Consider the following 23,786-nt stretch of genomic DNA (forward strand, 5'->3'; position numbering starts at 1 on the left):
CTGTGTCTCTTTGTCTCTCTGTGTGTCTCTCTGTCTCTCTGTGTCTCTCTGTGTCTGTCTGTCTCTCTGTGCGTCTCTCTGTCCCTCCGTGCGCATCTTTCCATGCGTCTGCGCGTGTCTCTCCAATCCCCCAGGGCGCCTCGGGTTGGGCAATCAGGAGCTCCACCTGTGCCCGCAGCCGGTGGCCGTCCCTCCGCCCTACGAGCCGTGCACCGCGCACTGCGGCATCGACTGCTCCATGATCCTCACCTTCAGTGGCAAGCTCCTGGCCTGCGGCAGCAACCGGTACGAGCTGGGTTCAAAGTCTCATTTCTCTACCACTGCTCCTCTGTGGTTTGTTTATCGTCCTTCCCCCGCACCTCCGATTAGCGCGATTGGCTACGTACGGTGCGAAAGAAGTTCAACGGGCGAAACTAAAACTATTAAACCAAACAATTTTTTTATTTTACCAGGTAAGGCCCACTGAGCGATGTAGCTCTTCGTCAGAAGTGACCTGGCCACAAATGATAGCGCAACAAAATGGCTTAATACGATGTGGAAATGTATGGAGCCAAATACTCTAAACGCGTTTTTCTAAATGTGGAGGGAAAAACCGCAGGAACCGGAGAAAAATCCACGCGACCGTGGGGAGAGAAAGACGCGCAAATATACAGCAGCAGCAGGCATCAGGAATCGAACCCACGGCTCCTGCATGCCAGGCGAGGTAGTTAACATCTCCTAGCCACCACCTACATACAAAGACAAATGATCTCCCCCCCTTCCCGTCACGTGTAGCCTTAACAGACTTGGGGCAAGAGCTGTTAGCGAGCACCTATGAAGGCCGGCACTGTGGCACACGAGGGGGTGGGTGGCCAGCACCACGCCCGGCCGCCTTTGTCTCCCCAGTGGCGATGGTTTACTACACACCGCGCCCGGTACTCATTTGAGGCCGATTTGACAACTGCACCGGGACGTATGCCCACCCTGGCCCCCCGCCGCCCCCCCCCGCCCCCTCTACGTCTGCCCGACGCGAACCGCAGGTACAACAAACTGGGCCTGGATAAGATCTCGCACGACGGCGACGACGCCGCGTGCCCCGCGGAGCAGACGGAGGAGTCGCTGGTGCTCTCGCCGGTGCAGTCCAGCCCGCTGGACGGTGCCCGGGTGGTCCACGTGGCGCTGGGCACCGCTCACTCCGCCGCCGTCACAGGTGGGGCGCGAGTTGTGTTCAGATGCTTGAACAGCAAATATAAACCTTTTGCAAGGAATCAAGTTCCCGCATTAATCACACACGGTACTTGTTGTGAACGTGCAAATAAAAACACGCGCTGATAATTATACGTGGCGTTGTCTTTGAAACTGATTTGGCCGACACCAGAGACGGCCTTCGTTAGGGCATAGTCTCACCAGTGTCAGACCGGGGAACGACGCCAAAAGGCGAACATGATGTATGTCGACATTCTTTCGCACTGTACGTAGCCAACCGTGCTGATCAGATACTTAAATCTCCGTCTGCCTTGTCTTCGTCGCTCTCCTTCACCTCCGTCGTGTGCATCGTCCTCAAAATACCGAGCTGAGCAATTCTGCACGTAGCGCTCGTGCCATTGTGACGGACTCGGTCGTCAGTCGTGACGCGGTCAGTCGTGGCACGTTTGTAATCCACCAGGACGCACTCTCTCTGGTGTGTCCGTCTGTCCCGTCTCTCTTTGCCTCGTGTGTAGGGCGTCTCACTCCGCCTCCATCTCCCCCGTCTGTCTCGTCCTGTCCCTGCACCCCCCCGTCTTCCTCTCTTCGGTCACCGGCCCTGGCAAATTCTTTGCCGATCTCGCCGCGTCTCGTCGTGCAGACACGGGCACGTGCTACACGTTTGGAAGCAACCAGCACGGGCAGCTTGGCGGGGGAGCTCGCACGAGCAGCCGGGCGCCGCAGCCGGTGGACAGGCTCGGCGGGGTGAAGGTGGTGCAGGTCACGTGCGGCGACGCCTTCACCGTGGCCGTCGCCGAAGGTGACGACGACGGTGCCGCTGCTGCCGCCGCCATGTGCACGTGTGAACGTGCGCGTGTGAACGTGCGTGTGTGTGAACGCGCACGTGAACGTGCGCGTGTGAACGTGCGTGTGAACGTGCGTGTGTGGGGAGCAGTAGTGTAGCAGTAGTGTAGTGAGTGCGCTGCATTACGAACCCAGAGACACAAGTTCATTTTCCGCTCACGGCCACCAACACCGGTGACAATTATCTCAACCGGTCCTGGGCCTCTCCTAGGTTGCCATGAGGTGGTGCTGGCCACCCACCACCTCGTCTGTCGTGCCGGCCTAATATGGGGGATCTCTGTTATCTTTGTGTGTGTCTGTGCACTCCCCGCCTTCACCAACACGCACTGACCAGTGCGAAATAACCCTCACGGTGTGGGGGAGGCTCTCATCCAGCAGTTGAATGGTGAAAGGTCTGTAACCATGACCACCTTATGCTGGGGGGGTGGGGGCCTCTTTGCTCAGAGCACTTGGCTCAGACGCCCCATCATCAATATTGTCACTCCCGTGGTGATAAATTAAGTAACACTTTGTGTGGAGTCAGAGGTTGTTGTTTTTTGCACAGACTGGGCCCACCGCTGTAGGAATGGGGAATTTCCACCACCGGCAATGGAGATGAGCACTCAAGCAATGCTCCCTTGTCTCGCTGAAACATCCCCCGCTCGTGCGTGCGTGCGTCTCTCCGGTTTAGTTTCACGCAAGCCGCGCCAACGCGCGTTCACGCATGATGACTCGCGTTTGTGTCGTAAAAACCACGAGTTAACTTCGTTGCACAATGATAACCTGTGCAGATCCGTGCTCACGCGCGTGCAGCTCCAAGAGAGGTTCCCCTACGCGGTCACCTCCGTGTCCAGCCGGCACGGCAACACGCTGCTCTCCGTGCACTGTGCCTCACAGTGCCGCTGACACCGCCGCCGCTGCCGGCACGGCGTCGGCGTGACCGACGGTCCTGCGTCAACGCCCAAATTCCTCGCGGCGGCGGCGGCGGCGGTGCCGGTGGCTTGCCCAAGCTCCACTCACAATGTTGAACATTGTGATGCCTCTGGATCGACCATCCACCCATTGTTGATGTTACTGGGTGATTTTAATAATTTTGACCTTTGTTCTTAACTGCCAAACTGCTTGCCTCAATGTCACTAACATTACCAAGTTTGGTTATACCTAGAACTCCTCCTGGAAGGCCTCTCCATTGATGTTTGAGGGTTGTTTGACCATACCTCCCCACACTGGTCAATGTGGGTTAGTGAAGCGTGGGGCAGGACCACGTGGTGAGATATCCCTCGCCACGGATATCAGCCTGCGGCCAGGAATCGAACTCCGCTCACCGAACTCAGCGTGCCGACCGCTGCACCGCCGCTCCTCCCCAGGTTGGGCTAGGATGATCAAATGTGTGCTGGGATATATGTCGCGGGATGTGATACAAAATCACGAACAGTTCACTGTGCCACTGAACAAAACGTTCCGATTTTTTATTGTCAATACATTTGTATTTATATTTACGTGCGTGGGGCATTACTTACATACTACACGGGTGGCACATTGGTTTACCCCTCCCCCCCACACAACCCCCCCTCCTACTGCTTCCCCACACAGCCCCCCCCTCCTGCTCCCCCACACAGCCCCCCCTCCTCCTACTCCCTATAGCCCCCCACATTTCTCCCCACGGGAACAGATGCCCCAAATTGAATCGTTTTTTCTCATGTCGCGCGAATCCCCCTTCTTGACGTCGTCACTGCGCCTTCTGGTGGCACTGGTGCCACTGTGCCCGCCACTCGTCGGCCTGCAGGAGGCTTGCCGAGATGGCCCAGCCGGCGCTCCGCAGCCCGGCGAGCACCTCCGGGAAGAGGCGCGTCGCGAAATCTTGAGACGCCGACATGCAGGGGTCGCCGGCGGTTATTTCTGCGCAAACGAAACGAGAGCCAAAGTAAACATCGAGATTCTTAAGGTTGAAATTTAGCAACCGCCCGATGGGTTAGGTAAAAAAAACTGGTTGCCAATTTTTTCACGTATCATCATCATCAAGAACCATGGGGCAGATAGCCCCGCGGGTGTCCACTGCACGTTTCGTCATTTGTTCCCATTTTCCTCTCTGTCATGTAGTGCTAGTATGGTCAAGCAGGGCCACACCTATCTGGCACCAATCTCTTATTTTGTGGTCATGAGATTCGCTCTGTTAGGTCTTCCTCTCTTTCCGGTTCCTTCCATTCTTCCCGAACAACACCATTTTTTATTACTTCTCTTTTTGCCATACCTCTCAGGTTCATTGCCATTTACCCAGAGAATCCCTCTCACCGAGCGAGTCTTCGGAATTTCGGGACTTACTGCCAAGTATGGAAATTTAAATGGCAATTTTTTTTATTGGCAACCTTCTGATTGCGAGCGGCACGCTGGAGCTCGGAGACAACGCCACTGACACGAGGCCCCAAGGAGCCTGCGTCTCTCCCCGCGGTCACTGCGCGTGGATTTATCTCCGGGTCCCTCCGGTTTTCCCCTCCACATTTAGAATCAACGTCACCACGCATTTAGAGTAGTTGGCTGCGAGAAATCTCCACATGATGATCATGATGATAAGCCCACATATCATTTGTGGCCAGGTCACTTGTGAAAAAACAGCTAGACAGCTCAGTGGGGCCTTGCCTGGAATAAAGTGCCCCCACTGTCACGTGCTATGCATAAGGGCCGCTACGACTCGCCTCTCTGCAGCTGCAGGAAGCCGTCCCGGTGCTCCGCGGCCACCTCCACGGTGGCCCCGCGCGGCAGAGCGAGGCTCAACAGCTGTGCGTGGAAGCAGGCCCCGACGATGTCGCTCGCGCCGGACGAGTAGTGCAGGACGATCGAGACCGCTCCTGTACGACGCCCGCCCGAGAATCAGAGGCAGCCTCCACCCGTCTTGGCGAAGGTCGGGGCAAGGTGCCGTCTGTCGAGCGGCACCCGCCAAGGTCATCGACGGGGACGCGTGCGGCGGGAGGCCGCCCTGCCACGGGCCCCTGTTCTGGGTTAAGGGCTCCACGTCGAAACTCGCGAGAACCGTTTCCACCACGCCGCTCAGCGCGGGCTCACGAAGGTGCGGTGGTGGGTGGGGGTTCAGGTGTTGTACCGCGCGTACGTTGGAACTTCTTTCACACCGCATGTAGCCGACCGTGCTAATCGGAGGTGCGGGGGCAAGGACGACAAACTGAACACTGCAACACTCTAACAAGGTCAACGCTAATTAAAATTGCGAAGCGGTGAGAACGTTGACACGTGCTCCGTTCCTGGACACCGCTGAATCGACGGTCGGCACGGAGAACCGAGGTCTCCCTGGGCCGCCCCGTCCCGTGGGCTCCGGTGCAGTTACACCGCCTGCACACTCGACAGCCAAGCCACTGAGTTGCCTGTGGCACGGTCTGGCACGCAGCCGAACAAAGTCCCGGTCCCATGCAACCTGCCGCACTCACCGCGCGCTTTGTTTAGTCGGAGGAGGTACTTCCTGTTGCTTGCATCCTTCGGTAGTTCACTTGCCCTGCAACGCAACAAACGTAGTTCATTAGCCCTGCAACACAACAAACGTAGTTCATTAGCCCTGCAACGCAACAAACGTAGTTCATTAGCCCTGCAACGCAACAAACGTAGTTCACTTGCCCTGCAATGCAACAAACGTAGTTCATTAGCCCTGCAACGCCACAAAGGCCACACTGGCAAAGCGGACCGAACATGGAAACGGTCTCCAGCCAAGCGGAAACTGGGCTTTGTAAATGTTGGAAAGGGCCACGGTCAAGTCAAGTGTGGGAGCACACGCCCGGACGGCAGCATCCACTCTGGGTCGCTCAACCCCCAGGGGTCCCTTCCGGCAAAGCCCCCATAGCAAGCCCCCTTCCCCAGGGGTCCCTTCTGGCAAAGCCCCTCAAGCAAGCCCCCTTCCCCAGGGGTCCCTTCTGGCAAAGCCCCTCAAGCAAGCCCCCTTCCCCAGGGGTCCCTTCCGGCAAAGCTCCTCAAGCAAGCCCCCTTCCTATCCCCGAGTCTCGATCTGATGCAGCCTCGCGAGACCATGAGGCCATCCTCCTCGGCCTCTCCTCCAGCCCACGAGTTTCTCGAGCGCAGAGAATCCGGTGGGCAAGGGGTCAACGCGAAGGGGCAACTTCAACGCGAAGGGGCAGCGTCAATACAGAGGGGCAGCTTCAACACGGGGGGCAGCTTCAACACGGGGGGCAGCTTCAACACGGGGGGCAGCTTCAACTGGGAGGGGCAAGCGAGGAGCCACGTGCTCAAGGTGTGGAGAAGCCTCACGTGGTGATGACGTCGGCGAAGGGAACGCCAACGTTGACCGTGAGGGATTTGCCGAAGGCTGTGGGAATCACAAAGCAGGCGGTTGCCGTCCGAGCGTCTCGCGTGTGGCATCCCTCAAACATTCCATTTCGTCTCTTTCACCGTTTTATTGCACTTACGCTGCCGGTGTCGTGTACGTTTGTATGTGTAGAGGAGTAAAATGGGGACGTGACGTCATGTGTGCCGTCCAGTGCGATGACGTCACGGAACGTGGCATCATGCACGCTGGGGGGCTCGATGACGTCATGTCTCATCTAGTATTTAAGGGGGACCCCGTGACAAAAGCGGGGTCACTGTGGGAACGGGTAGAGTGAGAAGGGTGGAGAGGGAACCAGGGGTAGAGAGGGATCGACGAGAGTCAGGAGTGAAGCCGCTGGTAGCCGTAGGAGGTGCTGCTCTTCCCGGTCGGTGGGGTTGGCTAGTGCCCCCATCCGACTCGAGGGAGAGAGACCGGAGCTAGCCGGGCTGGACCAGGACTTAGTGTAGGACCCCTAACCCCTGGGAAGTTGTCCCACCCTTTGTGCTATTGTAATACACTTAATAAACCTTTGGCGAAAGCCCTTACCTTCAAGCCGTCTCCGAGTCGTCGCCGGGAACTCCTCAACACATGTATTACATTACGTGACTTCCGCACAGCTGTGATCGACGTAGCACTCAGAAATCTCTCCGGATTCGGTGTGCAGTGAAAGCGGTGGCCACCCTCTCCACACACCTGTTCACGCTCACACCTGTTCACACAGACAGCCGCTCACCTGTCCTCCTCTGCCTGCCAGGTATAAGGACCGGTCGCTGTGTTCCTTACAGCCCGGGCATACGCACCTGTGAGATCTCAGCCTGGTGCCCTGTGGAGAAGGCCACGGCCCCACGGTGAGGGGCACCTCACACACACACACCTGCGTGAACACCTGTATGAGCACCTGTATGGAGAGCTGCATGAACACCTTTACACACAGCAAGGATCCCCCGTTAGTAGCGAGTCGCAGCACCTGTGAAGGCCGCCGGCACAACACACGAGCGGGGTGGTGGGCAGTAACCACGCCCGGTTTGTCTCTCTCCCCGGGTTGGTGATGTTTACACTCCGCACCGGGTATACATTTAAGGCTGAGTAGACCTAGGGGAAGGCCCAGGATGGGTTGAGACGCCCGTCACCTGGCGTTGGCTGCGAGAGAGAACTGAACTCGGGGGGGGGGGGTTTGGTGGTTCGGAGCGCGGCGAGAAAGCCGCCACACAAAATAACCACGCGGCTCGGCAGAGGGGTCAGGCAGGAAGCTTCGCTGCTGCCAGCGGGATTACAGAGAGGATCCCTCGTGGGTTTTCACTGCCGTTCGCTTCGGGGACACAGTGAGGCGTAAGCGTAGATTGAGGAAAGTATTTAACGGGGTCGGCTGGTTAAACTAAACTTTTTACGTGGTCTAACCCAAAAAAAACGCATTATGGATTAAACTAAATTATCAACAATTTTTTTCAGAAGCGACCTGGCCACCCACAAATGATAGCTCAACGAAGTGTCGTCTCGTGTGGAGGAGATGCGTAGCCCCAGCGAGGAGGTTCTGTGAACTCGTGTGTGGTTACGAGCAAGCGTCGTCCCCGCTCTCTCCGCGTCTGTCCAGGAGGCCGGTGCTCGCCGGGGCTGAGAATTTCACAGTCTTCATCAAGAACACAATCAGGTTCCCCAAGTTTGACTTCAGCAAGTGAGACATTCGACACACGCATATATACACGCACGTATATATGCACAAAGACAAAGCTGCCCCAAATAGCCTTAACAGACTGTAGGGGCAAGTGCTGTTAGCGAGTCGCACCTGTGAAGGCCGGAACGGCGCACGAGGGGGTGAGTGGCCAGCACCACGCCCGACCGCCTTTGTCTCCCCAGTGGCGATGTTTACACACCGCACCAGGTATTCACCTGGGGCTGAGTCGTCCTACGTGTGATTGTACGTGCGGTCACTGCATTGCACGCTTTCAGATACGCTTCTGCGGCTATCTGGAACGCTCTTCACTCCCCTACCAGGAAGGCACTGGAGCGGTGCACTTTTAAATCATCATCGAGATTGACAAACTCATTTATTTAGAACTGATTTGTGTTCAATTTTGATTTAAAGCTTTCGTGACTGCAGTAATTCATATTCTTAGTTATTTCGGTAAAGTCACGTTGAAGGGAAACAACAAAATAATACTATATATAATTATTTTTATATTGCTATATATTTTATTATTTTGTTGCTTCCCTTCAACGTGACTTTACCGAAAGAACTAAGAATATGATTTGTGTTCAGTTTGTTGTCCTTCCCCCGCAACTCCCGATTAGCACAGTTGGCTACGTACAGTGCGAAGGAAGTTTAACACACACACATATACACATACATGCACATATACATACATACATGGTTTTTTTTGTTTTTTTCAGTTTATTTATTTTGGTATAGCCCTGTGAGCCATTCGGCTATTGAATCGGGTGCAACCACAACAAAAAAAAACCTAAAACACGAACAAGAAAACATCTTAAAGTGACCATGTGACTGTGCAAACAGAAAATCCATGACAAAAACGGCAAAATATTCCTGAAAAAAAGCACCGTACACCAACGCTGTGCAAAAAAAATCCCAGTGGGATGCAAGTCAAACAACAGCCACAATAAAACTTAGATTAAGGCCATCAGTCTAACTCCGTACTACAACAAAACAAACATGTCCAACCCAAAAAAACGTTTTCGAAAATCACCAAAAAATAAAGCCATAATTGCAACGTAACAGTGATCATAGGGACTGTGACCGAATTTTTACAATAAACTACGTAAATAACATGTAACACCAAATCCTAGAGCCATAGCTGGCTGCATGAGTTACTCCACAACAACAGAAGCATCAGTCGGAGTATCAAATTTTGCAATGCACCTTTAAGATCAGCACGCTAAATCAAAATACAGATAATACTTTGCAGCGTCATCCGGAGCGAAACATTTTATTTTATTTTACGCCAATGAATAGCAGTGGCAGCAAGGGGTGTACAACTCCTCTAGAGCAGTTTTGAGAGAAGATCTCATTGGTAGCGATTCAAGTTGCAGTTTTTGTACGCCAATAGGGAATGTGAAGCTGGTAAATGAGCGAAGACCTGAGGTCAAATTTGTTCTTTGAAACAGAGAGGAGATCCAGTAGGTAGTCTGCGGATTTTTTTGTAAGTACATCGTGAATAAATAAGATCTGGTGCACAAGCCGTCGAACATTACGAGATGTTAAGTTTGACCCAATGTAGAAATCATAGTGGTGAGTCCTATATGGGCAGTTCAATGTAAATCTTAAGGCCGAGTGATAGATGGAATCAAGCTTCTTCAGTACAGTACTTGAGGCTGATTTATACACGATGTCACAGTAGTCAAGTAGAGGCAGTATGGTAGCTTTTATCAATTCCAAACGGAACATTGGGGGGAAGCAGTGCTTGTGTCGATACAGAAAACCAATTTTTATTTTTGTCTTTTTACCAATATAGTCAATGTGATCTTCAAAATTCAGTAGTAGAATGCAAGCGATGGTAAGCGAGCACCTATTAAGGCCTCCATCACACACACACAGACCTACATCGCACACACCTACATCACACACACACACCTCCATCACACACACCTACATCACACACACCTACATCACACACACCTGTACTGCACATACACACCCACCTGCATTTTGCACACACACACCTCCATCAGACACACAAACACCTTTACTGCACACACACCTGTACTGCACGCACACACACCTGTACTGCACGCACACACACCTGTACTCCACGCACGCACACACACCTGTACTCCACACGCACACACACACACACCTGTACTGCACGCACACACACACACCTGTACTGCACGCACACACACACCTGTACTGCACACACACACACACCTGTACTGCACACACACACACACCTGTACTCCACACGCACACACCTGTACTGCACACACACACCTGTACTGCACACACACACACCTGTACTGCACACACACACACACCTGTACTGCACACACACACACCTGTACTACACACACACACCTGTACTGCACACACACCTGTACTGCACACACACACACCTGTACTGCACACACACACCTGTACTGCACACACACACACCTGTACTACACACACACCTGTACTGCACACACACACCTGTACTGCACACACACACACTGCACACACACACACACACACCTGTACTGCACACACACACACACCTGTACTATACACACACACACACCTGTACTACACACACACACACACCTGTACTGCACGGCACAGTGGTGCGGTACAGCAACTGCTCCGTCACTGTCACTGCCACCTCCACGTGACTCGAGGGAGCGCCAGAGGAGCCTCTTGTCTGGTGATATATAACAAAGGCAAAGATCCCCCGTGTAGCCTTCACGGACTGTTGGGGGCAAGTGCTGCTAGCGACGGCCGGCACGGCACCCTCGATGAGGCGTGGCCAGCACCACGCCCGGCCGCCTTTGTCTCCCCCAGTGTTAATGGTTACACTCCGCACCAGGCACTCACGGTACACCCTCACCCTGCCCTCGTCTCCGTGTGCCCCCGTGTCCACCCGTGTCCACCCGTGTGTCCGGCGTGCCAGGCGTAACGTGCTGGAGCGCGCCGAGGCGGACTACCTGAAGCGCTGCCGCTACAGCGCCACGGCCGCCCCCTACTGCCCGATCTTCCGCCTGGGCCAGCTGGTGCGCGCAGCCGGGGAGGACTTCCACAGCCTCGCCGTGGAGGTGGCGCCCTGCCTGGCAACACGCCGCGGACATGACTCACTACGTGTACACGGCGTGTACACCACGTACACACAGGGTGCATACTCCACCCCCTCCACTCCCAATGAGTGATGGGGCAGTTGTGGAGAGAATGGAGAGGTTTCTGTACCTGGGCAGTGTGCTTATGACCAGCTCCAGTTTGGCAGTCGATGTCTCACTTCGAATCAGTCCAGCGGCGTTATCTTTTCACTCAGCAGCTACAACACATTCCTGCGGAGGGAGCTGGTAGGAACGTTGGGTTGCTCGGTCAATGGCCAGGGTCAACGGCGGCACCACGTGGTGTATTCCGCAAATATGCCCGACTGTGAGGGCGGGCACAAGCCGGCGTGAGTAGGTTAAACGTTGAGTTTTATAAGGGCACCACGGGGTGACCAGCCCCTCCCCAACCAGCCCCACCCCTACCACCACCCACCCACCCAGCCCCTCCCCACCCTCCACTCCCCACTCAGCCCCTCCCTCCCCACCCAGCCCCTCCCCACCCTCCCCTCTCTACCCAGCCCCACACCTCCCATTTTTGTATGCACGACGGACGGACGGACACAATAATCCCCTGTGGGCTGGTGTAACCAGGAGGTTCCTACCAGTATAATGCTGCTGTGTGGAAGCTGCCTGGCTTGTTGCTCCGCAAGAATCTTTGGATCTTCGTGCCCACAGTGATATCCTTCCTTCTCTATGCTTACAAAACATGGAGCCCTGTAAAGAAACATCTTGGCTGGTTTGAAACATTCAGGCAAGCCTGTCCACGATCAATCCTGGGTTTAACCAGGCTGGATTGTGTGATGAGCTCACAGATCCTTTACTGATCTGGACAAAGTCCCATTGGTGAGATCCTCCATTGGCTGGGTCATGTAGCCCACATGCCAAACCACAGCATGCCCAAACAGCTTTTGTTCGGCCGGATAGAGAGGGCTAAACGAGCGTGGCATGGGCTAGAGAAGAGATGGCATTATGTGGTAACAGAGGATATGGAGCTGAGTGGACTTGAAACTTGAATTTGGAGTGGAGTTGCCAATGACTGGTACGAGCAGTGTCAAGATCGGCCTTTATGGAGACTTGTGAAGGACGCTGCTACTGGGCAGTTGGAGGCAGTCGCCCTCCAACACCACCGGAGGGCGGAGGAGCGACGCTCACAAAAACAAGTGTAACGTCGGGTGGCTAAAACACAGTGAGTTGGCACAGTGGGGGGCACAGCTGGTGCATCAACCAGTCGTCTCGGTCAGTCAAAACATGTCACCTGCTGGGTCTGTCCCGTGACCTCCCGTCAGCGAGCCTTCGACACTTCACGTGGCCACAAAGTGCACCTGGCCTGGCACAGGCGCCGTGGTGGCGTCACCTTCACTTAGTGGCGTATGGCGGGTATTGGTAATGCTGTGTTAATGCTGTGTGTGTGTAATGCTGTGTAATGCTGTGTGTCTGTGTAATGCTGCGTGTGTGTAATGCTGTGTGTGTGTAATGCTGCGTGTGTGTAATGCTGTGTGTGTGTAATGCTGTGTGTGTAATGCTGCGTGTACAGGGTGGCGTTATCGGGGTTCAGATCGAGTGGAGCTGTAACCTGGACCGCCCAGCGAGTGAGTGCCACCCCGTCGACTCCTTCAACCGCCTCGACGCAGCGCGACCCCACCTCAATGCCTCCTCCTCCTCCTCGGGGTACAACTTCAGGTGGGCCCCTTCACTCTCACCATCTTCCTTAACCCCTCACCGTAACATTAACCCTCACCGTAACTCTCACCATAGCATTAACCCTCACAGTAACATTAACCCTCACCGTAACATTAACCCTCACCGTAACTCTCACCGTAGCATTAACCCTCACAGTAACATTAACCCTCACCCTAACATTAACCCTCACCGTAACATTAACCCTCACCCTAACATTAACCCTCACCGTAACATTAACCCTCACCCTAACATGAACCCTCACCCTAACATTAACCCTCACCGTAACATTAACCCTCACCCTAACATTAACCCTCATCCTAACATTAATCCTCACCGTAACATTAACCCTCACCGTAACATTAACCCTCACCGTAACATTAACCCTCACCGTAGCATTAACCCTCACCGTAGCATTAACCCTCACCGTAACATTAACCCTCACCGTAACATTAACCCTCACCGTAACATTAACCCTCACCATAGCATTAACCCTCACCGTAACATTAACCCTCACCCTAACATTAACCCTCACCGTAGCATTAACCCTCACCGTAACATTAACTCTCACCGTAACATTAACCCTCACTGTAACATTAACCCTCACCGTAACATTAACCCTAACATTAACCCTCACCGTAACATTAACCCTCACCGTAACATTAACCCTCACCGTAGCATTAACTCTCACCGTAACATTAACCCTCACCGTAGCATTAACCCTCACCGTAGCATTAACCCTCACCGTAACAATAACCCTCACCATAGCATTAACCCTCACTGTAGCATTAACCCTCACCATAGCATTAACCCTCACCGTAACATTAACCCTAACATTAACCCTCACCGTAACATTAACCCTCACACTAACATTAACCCTCACCCTAACATTAACCCTCACCCTAACATTAACCCTCACCCTAACATTAACCCTCACCCTAACATTAACTCTCACCCTAACATTAACCCTCACCCTAACATTAACCCTCACCGTAACATTAACCCTCACCGTAACATTAACCCTCACCGTAGAATTAACCTCTACCGTAACATTAACCCTCACCTTAACATTAACCCTAACTGTAACATTAACCTTAACATCAATCCCGAACTGCAACATTCACCCTAACCCTACCGTTAAAAAAAACAAGAACCCCAACCAACGAACGTTACGCGCTGACCAACACCGCAACCCTTCAACCCGCACCCTTTCGGCCCATGCAGATTCGCCAAATACTACCGGTAGGCGGACGGCGGTGAGCAGCGGAAGCTCTTCAAGGTCTACGGCATCCGCTTTGACGTCCTGGTGTTCGGCAAGGTGAGCGCCACACGGGACATGCGACCTATTTTATTCACGTTTCCCTTTTATCTTAACTTTGCGTGAAGTGGCCTTGAACGTTGTGGTACGAAATGCGCTCTGCTCTTTAAATAAAGATCGTTATTAGTTTCTTATTATTGTTTGGCCAGGTGACATCGTGGTAATTCAGGCACGAGTTCACGAGAATGAGACTTGGCCAGTTGCCAAATCTCAGCCTCACTCACAGACCCTTCTGGGACAGTCAAAAAAAGAAACAGTGACTCACTGCGAGACATCGTTAATAGTTATCCTAGTGATGAACTCGTGGTTTCTCTCATAGAAATGTGGAATTTACAGCTCTGATTGAGATGGGAGTGCAGCAAAAGCCAGTGTTGCACTGTACTTACTATGCTGCCCGTAAGTATGCTCTAAAACTTAATCAACTCTGCTCTGACCAGCATGGTGAAGTATGGTCAAATAACCCCCCCCCCCCTCAAGACCCACATGGTGTGTGGCGTGGGAATATCCTCATCCAGAAGTGGATTGACCCTGAGCTGCAAACGAACATATACATAATGAACTAACCATGACCCTTGACCCAGGCGGGCAGGTTCAGCATCGTTCCCACGGCCGTGAACGTGGGATCAGGCCTGGCCCTGCTCGGAGCGGTGAGACACATCTCCCCCTTGCTCTCCCTTTCTCTCTCCTCACTCTCACAGCCCCCACACTCTCCCACTTGCTCCCCGTCTCACTCATTCCCCCTCACTCACTCATTCTCTCTCGCGTTTTGCAATGATTCAATCTGTGCATCATCCATTGTCCTAACCGCTCAGTCACAGGTAACAGCGTTCGCTAAATAGCACTCTTCCCCTCGCTCCCCCTCCCGCTCTTCCCATCTCATCTCCGCCCTCACATTTTCCTCTCCTTTCCCTCACTCTGCAGCTCCTTGCCAGCCTCACCCTCTCCTTGTCTCTCTCGCCCTCTCACCCCCATCTATTACGTCCTCCTTATCACACATCCTGACTGTACGTGTGAACAGTGGAACGTGTGTGCTACCCACGTGATCCGTATGTGTGTGACTGCATGGGCTACATGGTATATGTTAAGTTCAAGTTTATTTTGTTTCACCAGGTGTGAGCTCAAGAGGCAAGGACAAAGTCGCACTCGCAAGATTGTGTGAATGAGTGGGTGAGAGGAGATGGTGTGTGTGTGTGTGAACGAGTGGATGAGTGATCAGTTGAGTGAATGAATGAGTGGGTGACTGAGTGTTGATGAGTGGGTGGCTGAGTGGGTGAATGAGTGGGTAAATGAGTGGGTGAGATGGTGGGTGGGTGGGTGAATGAGTGGGTGATTGAGATGGTGGGTGGATGAATGAGTGGGTGCTTGAGATGGTACATGAGTGGGTTGGTGGGTGGGTGAGTGAGATGGTGGATGGGTGAATGAGTAATGGTGATTGAGATGGTACATGAGTGGGTGAGTGACTAGGTTGGCGAATGAGTGGTTCAGTGAGACTGTGAGTGAACGGGTAGTGAGTGAGATGATAAGCGAGCGAGCTAGTTTAAGTTAAAAGTTTTTTTGTTTCACCAGATGAACTCAAGAAACCAGGATGAGTCTCAATTGCCAGTGATGGGTTGCAGATATTACAAAATAAAAACAAAGTACTGCAATGAAGCACACAGAAATCAGTAGAAACACAACATGAGCAATAACAAAATATTGGACAGCGTAAAGCAATATTAAGTCTTTTTTTACTGTTCGCAGTACCCATAATAGAGGTTTTTGTGTTAGATTTTCGCCATCTAACCCAAAAACCTCTTAGAGTTAATATTGGTTGCGAATTCCTCCGTGTTAAACTGATCGCAGTACATTTACAATTAAGATACAGAGATGTGGAACAAATATAATACGTAAACAAACAAGGATATATGATGTCAAGTGCAATTGCAAATGAAGTTAAATCTCTACAACATGTATCTATGTGTTTGTGACAGGGCGTCGGGAGTTAAGTGTGGTTAGCGCACTGCGCTACGAACCCCGTGACCCGAATTCGATCCCAGCTCATGGCCAACATTGGTGACGAAAATCTGAACCGATCCTGGGCTTCCCCTAGGTCGACTCAGCCTTAACTTAGTATGTAAACATCGGCACATGGGAAACAAAGGCGGCTGGGCATGGTGCTGGCCACCCACCTCGTGTTGCCACCAGCCTTACTAGGTGCTCGCTAAAAGCACTTGCCCCGGCAGTCAATTAAAATGCTATATGGGGGATCTTTGTCTTTTTTTTCGGATATGGTAACGGTAGTAAGTAGGCGACCTCAGTTCGATTCCTGGCCACGGTTAACATCAGTGGTGAGTGATATCAGAAGCGGTTCTGGGCATCCCCAAGGTCGACTAAGCCTTCAAATGTAAAGGTTGCCACCTGTCCTGCAGGTAGCAGTGATTGATTTGTACCACCGCTGCTGATGGACCACAGTGCTGACTGAAGAACGGCGTCTGGGTTTGGTCCACGGTGGAAAAAGGGTGGCGACCCCCTACTCATATGACTAGTAATAATGTAAATGTATAAAGCGCCCTTAAACAATCGCTGTCAGGGCGCTATGCATGGCAAGGCGGAAAATAGTTAACGACAACCAGGAGAAGAAGAAGTGAGAAGGACGTTTTAAACATAGATGTTTTTAGTCGAGATTTGAAGATTTGTCGTCTGTCTCGGAAGTCCGGACCTCGAACGGCAACGAGAGTTCCAGAGTTTAGGTGCCGCAATTGCTAAGACGCCGTCACCACCCTCCAAGTGTGAAGCCTGGAGCCCGTGGGGCAGTGAGCAATGCCGAATCTGAAGACCTTAACCATCTTGTCGCGGTGTGCAAAATATCAGCACTGGGGAGACAAAGGTGGTGGGCGGGGCGCGGCGCTAGCCGCACCACCCGCTGGTGCGCCGGCCTCAACGGCAGCGCTTCGCCCAACGGTCCGCGTGCGCTGTGGAGGGGGGGGGGGGGGTGATCTTTGTCGTTGTGACTGTGCCACACAGGGGGCGTTTTTCTGTGACCTGGTGCTGCTGTACCTGAGCAAGCGGAGCCCCTTCTATCGGGAAAAGAAATACAAGGAAGCCAGGTGAGAGTGTGTGTGTGTGGTCTCTGCGTGCGGAGAACTATAAACTGAAACTGTTTATTTTACCAGGGTAAGTGCCCGCTGAGCTGTGTAGCTCTTTTTCAGAAGTGACCTGGCTATCGCAAATTATAGTTCAACAAAGTGGCTTGTCGCGTGCAAATTTATAGTGGCCAAATACTCTCGGCGCACGTTGATTGTAAATGTGGAGGGAAAAACGGGAGAACCCAGAGAAAAATCCACGCGGCCACGGGGAGAGCATGCAATCTCCAAATATATTGGCGTCAGGCTTGGGATCAAACCCACGACCTCCTGCATACCAGGCGAGAAAGATAACATTCCACCAGTCTCATTTGCAAGAGTGACATGGGGGGGGGGCGGCATCAGTCCGCTGCCAGTAGTGGGTAAAGATTACTTCTGCTCCCGTGTGTTTATGTGTAATTGTGTTGAGCGGTGGTGTAGCGGTTAGTGCACTGCAATATGTATGTTGAACTTTTTTCACACCGTATGTAGCCAACCACGCTCATCGGAGGTGCTGGAGGACAAGCTGGTGACCCGAGTTCGATTCTCACTCACAATCCATACCAGTGACGACAATCTGAACCGGTCCTGGGCCTCCCCTAGGTCGACCAGCCTCAAATGTGTACCTGGTGCGGTGTGTAGTAAACATCGCCACTGGGGAGACTAAGGCGACCGGACGTGGTGGTGGTGGCCACCCACCTCCTTGTGTGCCGTGCCAGCTTCCATAGGCGCTCGCGAACAGCACTTGCTCCTCCAGTCTGTTAAAGGCTATAAGGGGGAACTTTGTCTAATTCCAATGGAGTACTTTTCAGCGTCATTTTCGAATTTGCACCCTGACGTGGGCGGCACACAATGGCCTAACTCTTGTGAATAACGTCATGGGAATCGTCCACCGAGAGGCAGATGGCGGCGTACTATTATGGCCGACACATACCTCAAGTAATAACCAGGGTGGCCGCTGGATTCAAACCGTGAAATACCACCGTGCCAAGATGTTAACTACCTCGCCTGGTATGCAGGAGGTCGTGGATTCGATCCCGACCTTGACGCCTGCTGTATATTTGTAGTTTGCGTGTCTCTCTCTCTCCCCGTGGTAGCGTGAAATTTTCTCCAGATCCTGCGGTTTTTCCCTTGACATTTAGAATCAACATCACACGTATTGAGTATTTGGTTGCTATACATTTCCACACGATAAGCCACTTCGTTGAACTATCATTTGTGGCCAGGTCCCTTCTGAAAAAGAGCTGCATAGATAGCTCAGTGGGCCTTACCTGGTAAAAAAAAATAGTTTAAGATGGTAAATAGAACCTCTGCAACGAGCGGCAAACACGCTACTTCTGGCCCACATCACGAACCGATGTAGCACCGGTGCGGTATGGTCTCATAACCCGCACGGCGCGGGGAAGGCCCTCATCCAACAGTGGATTGACAAAAAGGGCTGCACGTGTCCTCAAGACACATCTCTTGTTTTTCTCCGGTGCACAGGTTTCAGAGAGGAGAGAGCGTGCAGATGGGGATGAAGCGAGACTCTGTCACCATCGCTACCATCATCTGACGGCAGGAGCGCGCGCTCACACACACACGGCTGCCGTTCGCCGCCGAGTGACGGTGCCATCATCCGCGCCACGTGGGCCAGGCTAGGTGCACTTTGAGGCCGTCACGTGAATGCAAAAGTGTGGAAGGCTAGCTGCAGGCAAGAAGGTCGTGGGACAGACCCAGGTGTTGTTGTGAGTTAACCAACATAAACGTCTGGCAGGTGCATCACCCGTGCTCCCCACTGCGCCAACTTGCTGCGATTTAGGCGCCCGGCATTCCACTCGTTATTGTGAGGGTCGCTGCTCTGCCCTGTGTTGTGGGTGGAGGGCAATTGCGTTGCAGCTGCCCAGTAGTGTCCTTCATGAGCCTCCTCCACAGAGGCCGATCTTGACAATGCTGGTACCAGTTATCTACAAATCGAATCAGCTCCACATCCTCCTGTACCGCATCAATCCATCTCTTCTCCAGCTCATGCCACCGCGGTTATTTTGCCCCCTCCATCTGGCCAAACAGCTGCTGCTTGGCCATGTGGTGGCTGGGCATGCGGGCTACATGACCGTGCAAACGCAGCCTCGCCTGTCAGAGGAGCTCACTGATGATGGGGACTGTGACCGGATCTTTCAAAGATCTGAGTTCCTCACACAATTCAGTCTGGTTAATCTAGGATGGATCGTAGGCAGGCCAGCCTAATTGTTTAAAACCAGCCCAAATGCTCCTCTAAAGGGCTCCACGTTTCGCAAGCATAGCGAAGAGAGGGCATAACGCTCATACACACACGCACACATGCATTTATAAAGATACACAAAATATCATACAGAAACAAAACATATTGTACATGTACACACAAATGATTCCGTGTGCAGCCTTATAGACTGTGCAGACAAGTGTTAGTGAGCACCTATTAAGACCAGCGTGACATGCAAGGAGGGTGGTGAGGCCAGCACCATGCCTGGCCGCCTTTGTCTCTCCAGTGTTGTTGTTTACACACCTCACCAGTTAATCACTCGAGGCCAAGCCAATCTAGGAGGAGACCCAGGACCGGTTCAGATAATTGTCATCATTATTGATCATGAGCTGGACTCGAACTCGGGTCGCCGGGTTCGTAGCGCAGCATGTTAACCACTGCACTACCGTTCCCCAAACAAAGATCCCCGTATAGCCTTAACAGACTATTGGGGCAAGTGCTGTTAGCGAGTAGCAGCGCCTATGAAGCCCGGCACGGCACACGAGGGGGTGGGCGACCAGCACCACGCCCGGCCGCCTTTGTCAAGACCGGTTCAGATGATCGTCACCGGTGTTGGCCGTGAGCGGGAATCGAACTCACGCATTGCCGGGTTCAGATTCAACTTGCTACCGCAGATGTCTGCGACGAGTAATTGCTGGGTTTGGGCTCGAGTGCAAAAAGTGCTATGACACAATACACATGGACGACCCCTTTTTAAATTCACCCTCTCATCTCACGCAGTAACTTATAGCGATAATATATACACATACGTGTGCAGCCTTTGAAAACAACTAATCCGTACTCGCAAGCAGGATAAAGATGCATCTGTTTTTGTATGTTCACGAATACATGTGTTTTAGAGTTACCATGACCGTATTCTCAGGAATATTAGACACTCCCACAAATGTAAGCCGCACCCCAAAACTTGTCCACTGTCAATAGAGTTCTAAAGATCTGGAAGTACGCACGTTTAAAAACGCGCAACTCTTAAAACCCAGGTTATCACGAGTAGGAACACAGCTACTGGATTATGAGAGACACCACCAAACTCTTCCTTTAAAAATTCGGGCGAACAAAACGGTGTCTTATTATCCGGAGAATACGGCAAAACTTTAATTCATATCGCGCCTACGTGCCACTGCATCTCAAGGCACGCTGCGCAAGAAACGGAGAACAGGGGCAGGGAGTCGACAGCATGGTCGGCCAGGGGTGGTCGGAGATCATTTCCAAACTGGGGGCGGCAGAGGAGAGAGCGAGTGACGTCTCACCGAGCGACTGGGAGAATGCGACCCTCTCTAGGACATTGACAAGCAAGGGGATGTGAGATGATAGGGATATTTCAGGGACACTGCAGGTGGGGGGGGTCCAGCATTTGTTTATTTCAGGACAGGATAAAAAGCTATGCGCGCGTGACATTCCATACCATTAGCTGTCACACGAAGGCCGGAAACGTATAAAGGGCAAGCAGTTAACGGGTTTTTTTTAAATCGTGAAATATCAACATCAATTATCTTTGCGGTGGTGCGAAGGTTTACTCTGTTGGACACTGAAGTTACTTATGCTTCTGTATTATGTTTTTCTCTGGCTTAAGCGGTGGGCTGCCACACCTTGGATTTGAGTAAGCGGGCTCACAGCAAATGCTGTCGACAATTTACTTGTTCACGTTATTGTCGTGTTGCACGTGCGCACAAGAACACGCGTGATTGGCCGAATGAGGTCACACGGCGTTGACAAGGTTGCCCAGGTAACGCAAAGAAAACAACACGGTGGAAAGTTGCTGTGTTTTTATTAATGTGTTGAGGTGTACAGATGTTAAATAATAATAATAATCAGGTGACTTTACCACGGTACATATATACAGACAGTTGAACCTATTGCCATTCCACTTTGGTTCGGGTTAACCCAAAACCGAAATAAATATTTAAGGTTTCAGTAGGTTCAAGATAGGCTCATAGGTCTGCACAGATATGTTTCATGAACCCATGCACTTGTAGTACTGCAATCTCTTGGCCAACTTGCATCACAGTGGCATCATGGAGATTCAACAAATACTCTTTGGTTCTATTCGGTAAAGTCACGTAGGTAAAAAAATAAAACAAAAATCACGACGTTTCGGCCACAACACAAGCGGCCTTCATCAGGTGAAGGGACCAGCCTGTCTCGAAGACTGCGCTGGAGTGAAACGGAGCCAAGCTCAGACTGCGACCTTTAAGCTGTGTGAAGGCCGCTTGTGTTGTGGCCGAAACGTCGTGATTTTTTTTTTTTTTACCTACGTGACTTTACCGAATAGAACCAAAGAGTATGGATCCTTGCAGTCACGAAAGCTTCAAATCTAGAATAGATTGAACAAATCTCTGCTTTATTCACCAACCCTTTCCTCTATATATCTACTTCTGAGGAAGCTCAAGCCTCCCGTAAATCACGTGACTTCTGTGTGGCCACCCTCACTCTGAATCCCTCTCCTCACCGCCCCCTGTGGCAACGGATACCTCTCCGTGCAACGACATCGAGGCCCTTGTCGCCTCTGTTTCCTAACCACGTTGCTAGACATCTGCGGAAAAATACTGGAAATTTATTTTAAAAAAAATAGCTTCACAGCTTTCTCCAGGATAAATAAAGATTCTGATTCTGTTTCCTGACCCTTTGCTCCCGTTTTTTCCATTTCTTCTCCAACCTTTTCCTCTTATTTCCCATTATTTACCTTTCCCATTCTCTTTGCCATTCCGTTTTAACTTATTACACATTACACAGTCCTTGACTCTACTTCTTTCCCGTGGTTGTGCCCCACTGGTCAAGAGACGCGTGTCTTTGGCGTGCTAACCCCCAGCTCTCTCTGCTATCGCGCGATCCGCCCCGTTGAGATTTATGATCACCTCATTCTCAAGCGAGAGGCGTTTGTGGTTTTATACGCCAGAAAAACCGCCAGGTGGCAATCGCCTTCTTGGGTGCCCCTTGACCACTTGGTGGAAACTCCACATTCCCCTGGCAGTGTCCACGCGTATTTACATTGACGGGAAAATGGCTATGTTGTGAGTGGACGGGAGTGCGGTGATATCTATTGTTGTGCAGTACATCTATGCTCCCGCGTCTTTGCTCCCTCACCTTCACCAGTGCCACCTGTGATGGTGTAATGGGTTAGCACACGGAGACCGGACTTGCAATCACCGAAGGCCGCTGGTTCAATTCGACCTCCTGGCGGCGGGAGTTGGAACAATGGTGGAGGTTTATTAAATCCCCTCCACCTACACCACCCAGCAGTGGTGAAAGGGTTCTGTACCACAGTTCGGTGAGTCGAATCGGCAGGTCTGGGTGTGGTGGATGCAGGTGAAAGTGTGGTGGATACTCCTACCTCTGTCAAGATGTCTGGATACTCCCACCTCTTCCGAGACGTCTGGCACAGCGTGGAAGAGCCGGACAAAATCGCCTCCTCATGATGGTGTATGAGCTCTGCAGTAGCCACCCGCAATCCGCTCTCGTTGGAGGCCCTGCCTTCCGCCAGCAGGCACGTGAACCAGTGATTGCAGGGGTCTGCGCCTTCACAAGGGGGTTCGAGTTCAGAGGAGGACATTTCAGGAGCTATCCGGGCTCCTGTGGTGACCACTGATTTTTTCCCCCCTCACGTTGCCTATATTTACATGCAATTGAAGTATAAGATAATAGGTTTTCCCATTTTTTTTTCTGGCAACAAAACAGGTGTTAAGATGTTTTAACATTGTTAAGATGCCAGAAAAAAGGGGAAAACCTATTATCATATTTTGGTACTGGCAAAGGAGGTCCCATGATGTAATTGAAGTATCATTTCCCATTGTTTTTAAAGTATTGTAACGTGCCAACTTTAAAATGACATTTATACGTAATGCGCACTTTGGTTACTCAGAAACTCGTACTTGAAGCTGTCTAAAAGTTGTGTCGCGATGATAATCATAATAATAATAAACGCATTTGATGAAAAGGTTGATATCGATTGCACCTTTGTGAACCATCTTAAATGCTTCGTATTATCTTTGGTACTCTTTGGTTAAATTTCGATTTAAAGCTTTCGTGACTGCAAGGATTAATCTTCTTTGATGAAGGCCGCTTGTGTTGTGGCCGAAACGTCGTGAGAATATTATTGTGTTATTTTATCAATTTATTATTTTATTCTCATTCTACGTGACTTTACCGAAAGAACCAAAGAAGACTCTTTGGTTCTTTCAGTAAAGTCACGTAGGTATAAAATAAAAATAAATTACAACGTTTCGGGCGCAACACAAGCGTCCATCATCAGCTGGGAAAGCTTCAAATCAAGATTATTATCTTTAGTATTGGAAAAGCCCTTGATCCAGCAGTGTATAGATGATG

At 51.7% G+C, this 23,786-nt stretch overlaps 1 protein-coding gene across 5 annotated transcripts in view; it reads left to right on the forward strand.

Moving 5' to 3' along the window:
- Nucleotides 1-23,397, forward strand: part of LOC142930408 (serine/threonine-protein kinase Nek8-like) — a 38,511-nt gene extending 15,114 nt beyond the window's left edge. The window contains exons 11-21 of one of the 5 annotated variants that reach the window (XM_076072760.1): nt 135-285; nt 1,020-1,189; nt 1,826-1,984; nt 7,086-7,179; nt 7,923-8,003; nt 10,930-11,147; nt 12,624-12,769; nt 13,991-14,084; nt 14,666-14,731; nt 17,088-17,170; nt 18,671-23,397. In XM_076072760.1, the coding sequence (XP_075928875.1) occupies nt 135-285; nt 1,020-1,189; nt 1,826-1,984; nt 7,086-7,179; nt 7,923-8,003; nt 10,930-11,147; nt 12,624-12,661 (911 nt within the window). In that variant the 3' untranslated portion in view covers nt 12,662-12,769; nt 13,991-14,084; nt 14,666-14,731; nt 17,088-17,170; nt 18,671-23,397. Of the gene's footprint in view, nt 1-134; nt 286-1,019; nt 1,190-1,700; nt 1,985-2,572; nt 3,503-7,085; nt 7,180-7,922; nt 8,004-10,929; nt 11,148-12,623; nt 12,770-13,990; nt 14,085-14,665; nt 14,732-17,087; nt 17,171-18,670 lie in introns of those variants that run through there. The other 4 variants (XM_076072759.1, XM_076072761.1, XM_076072762.1 and 1 more) reach the window with 4 other exon arrangements.
- The last annotated feature ends 389 nt before the right edge of the window (nt 23,398-23,786 follow it).

The sequence above is a fragment of the Petromyzon marinus genome, chromosome 38, assembly GCF_048934315.1.
Source record: "Petromyzon marinus isolate PM22_M1 ecotype Great Lakes invasive population chromosome 38, UKy_Petmar_22M1.pri1.0, whole genome shotgun sequence".
Taxonomy (NCBI): Eukaryota; Metazoa; Chordata; class Hyperoartia; order Petromyzontiformes; family Petromyzontidae; genus Petromyzon; species Petromyzon marinus.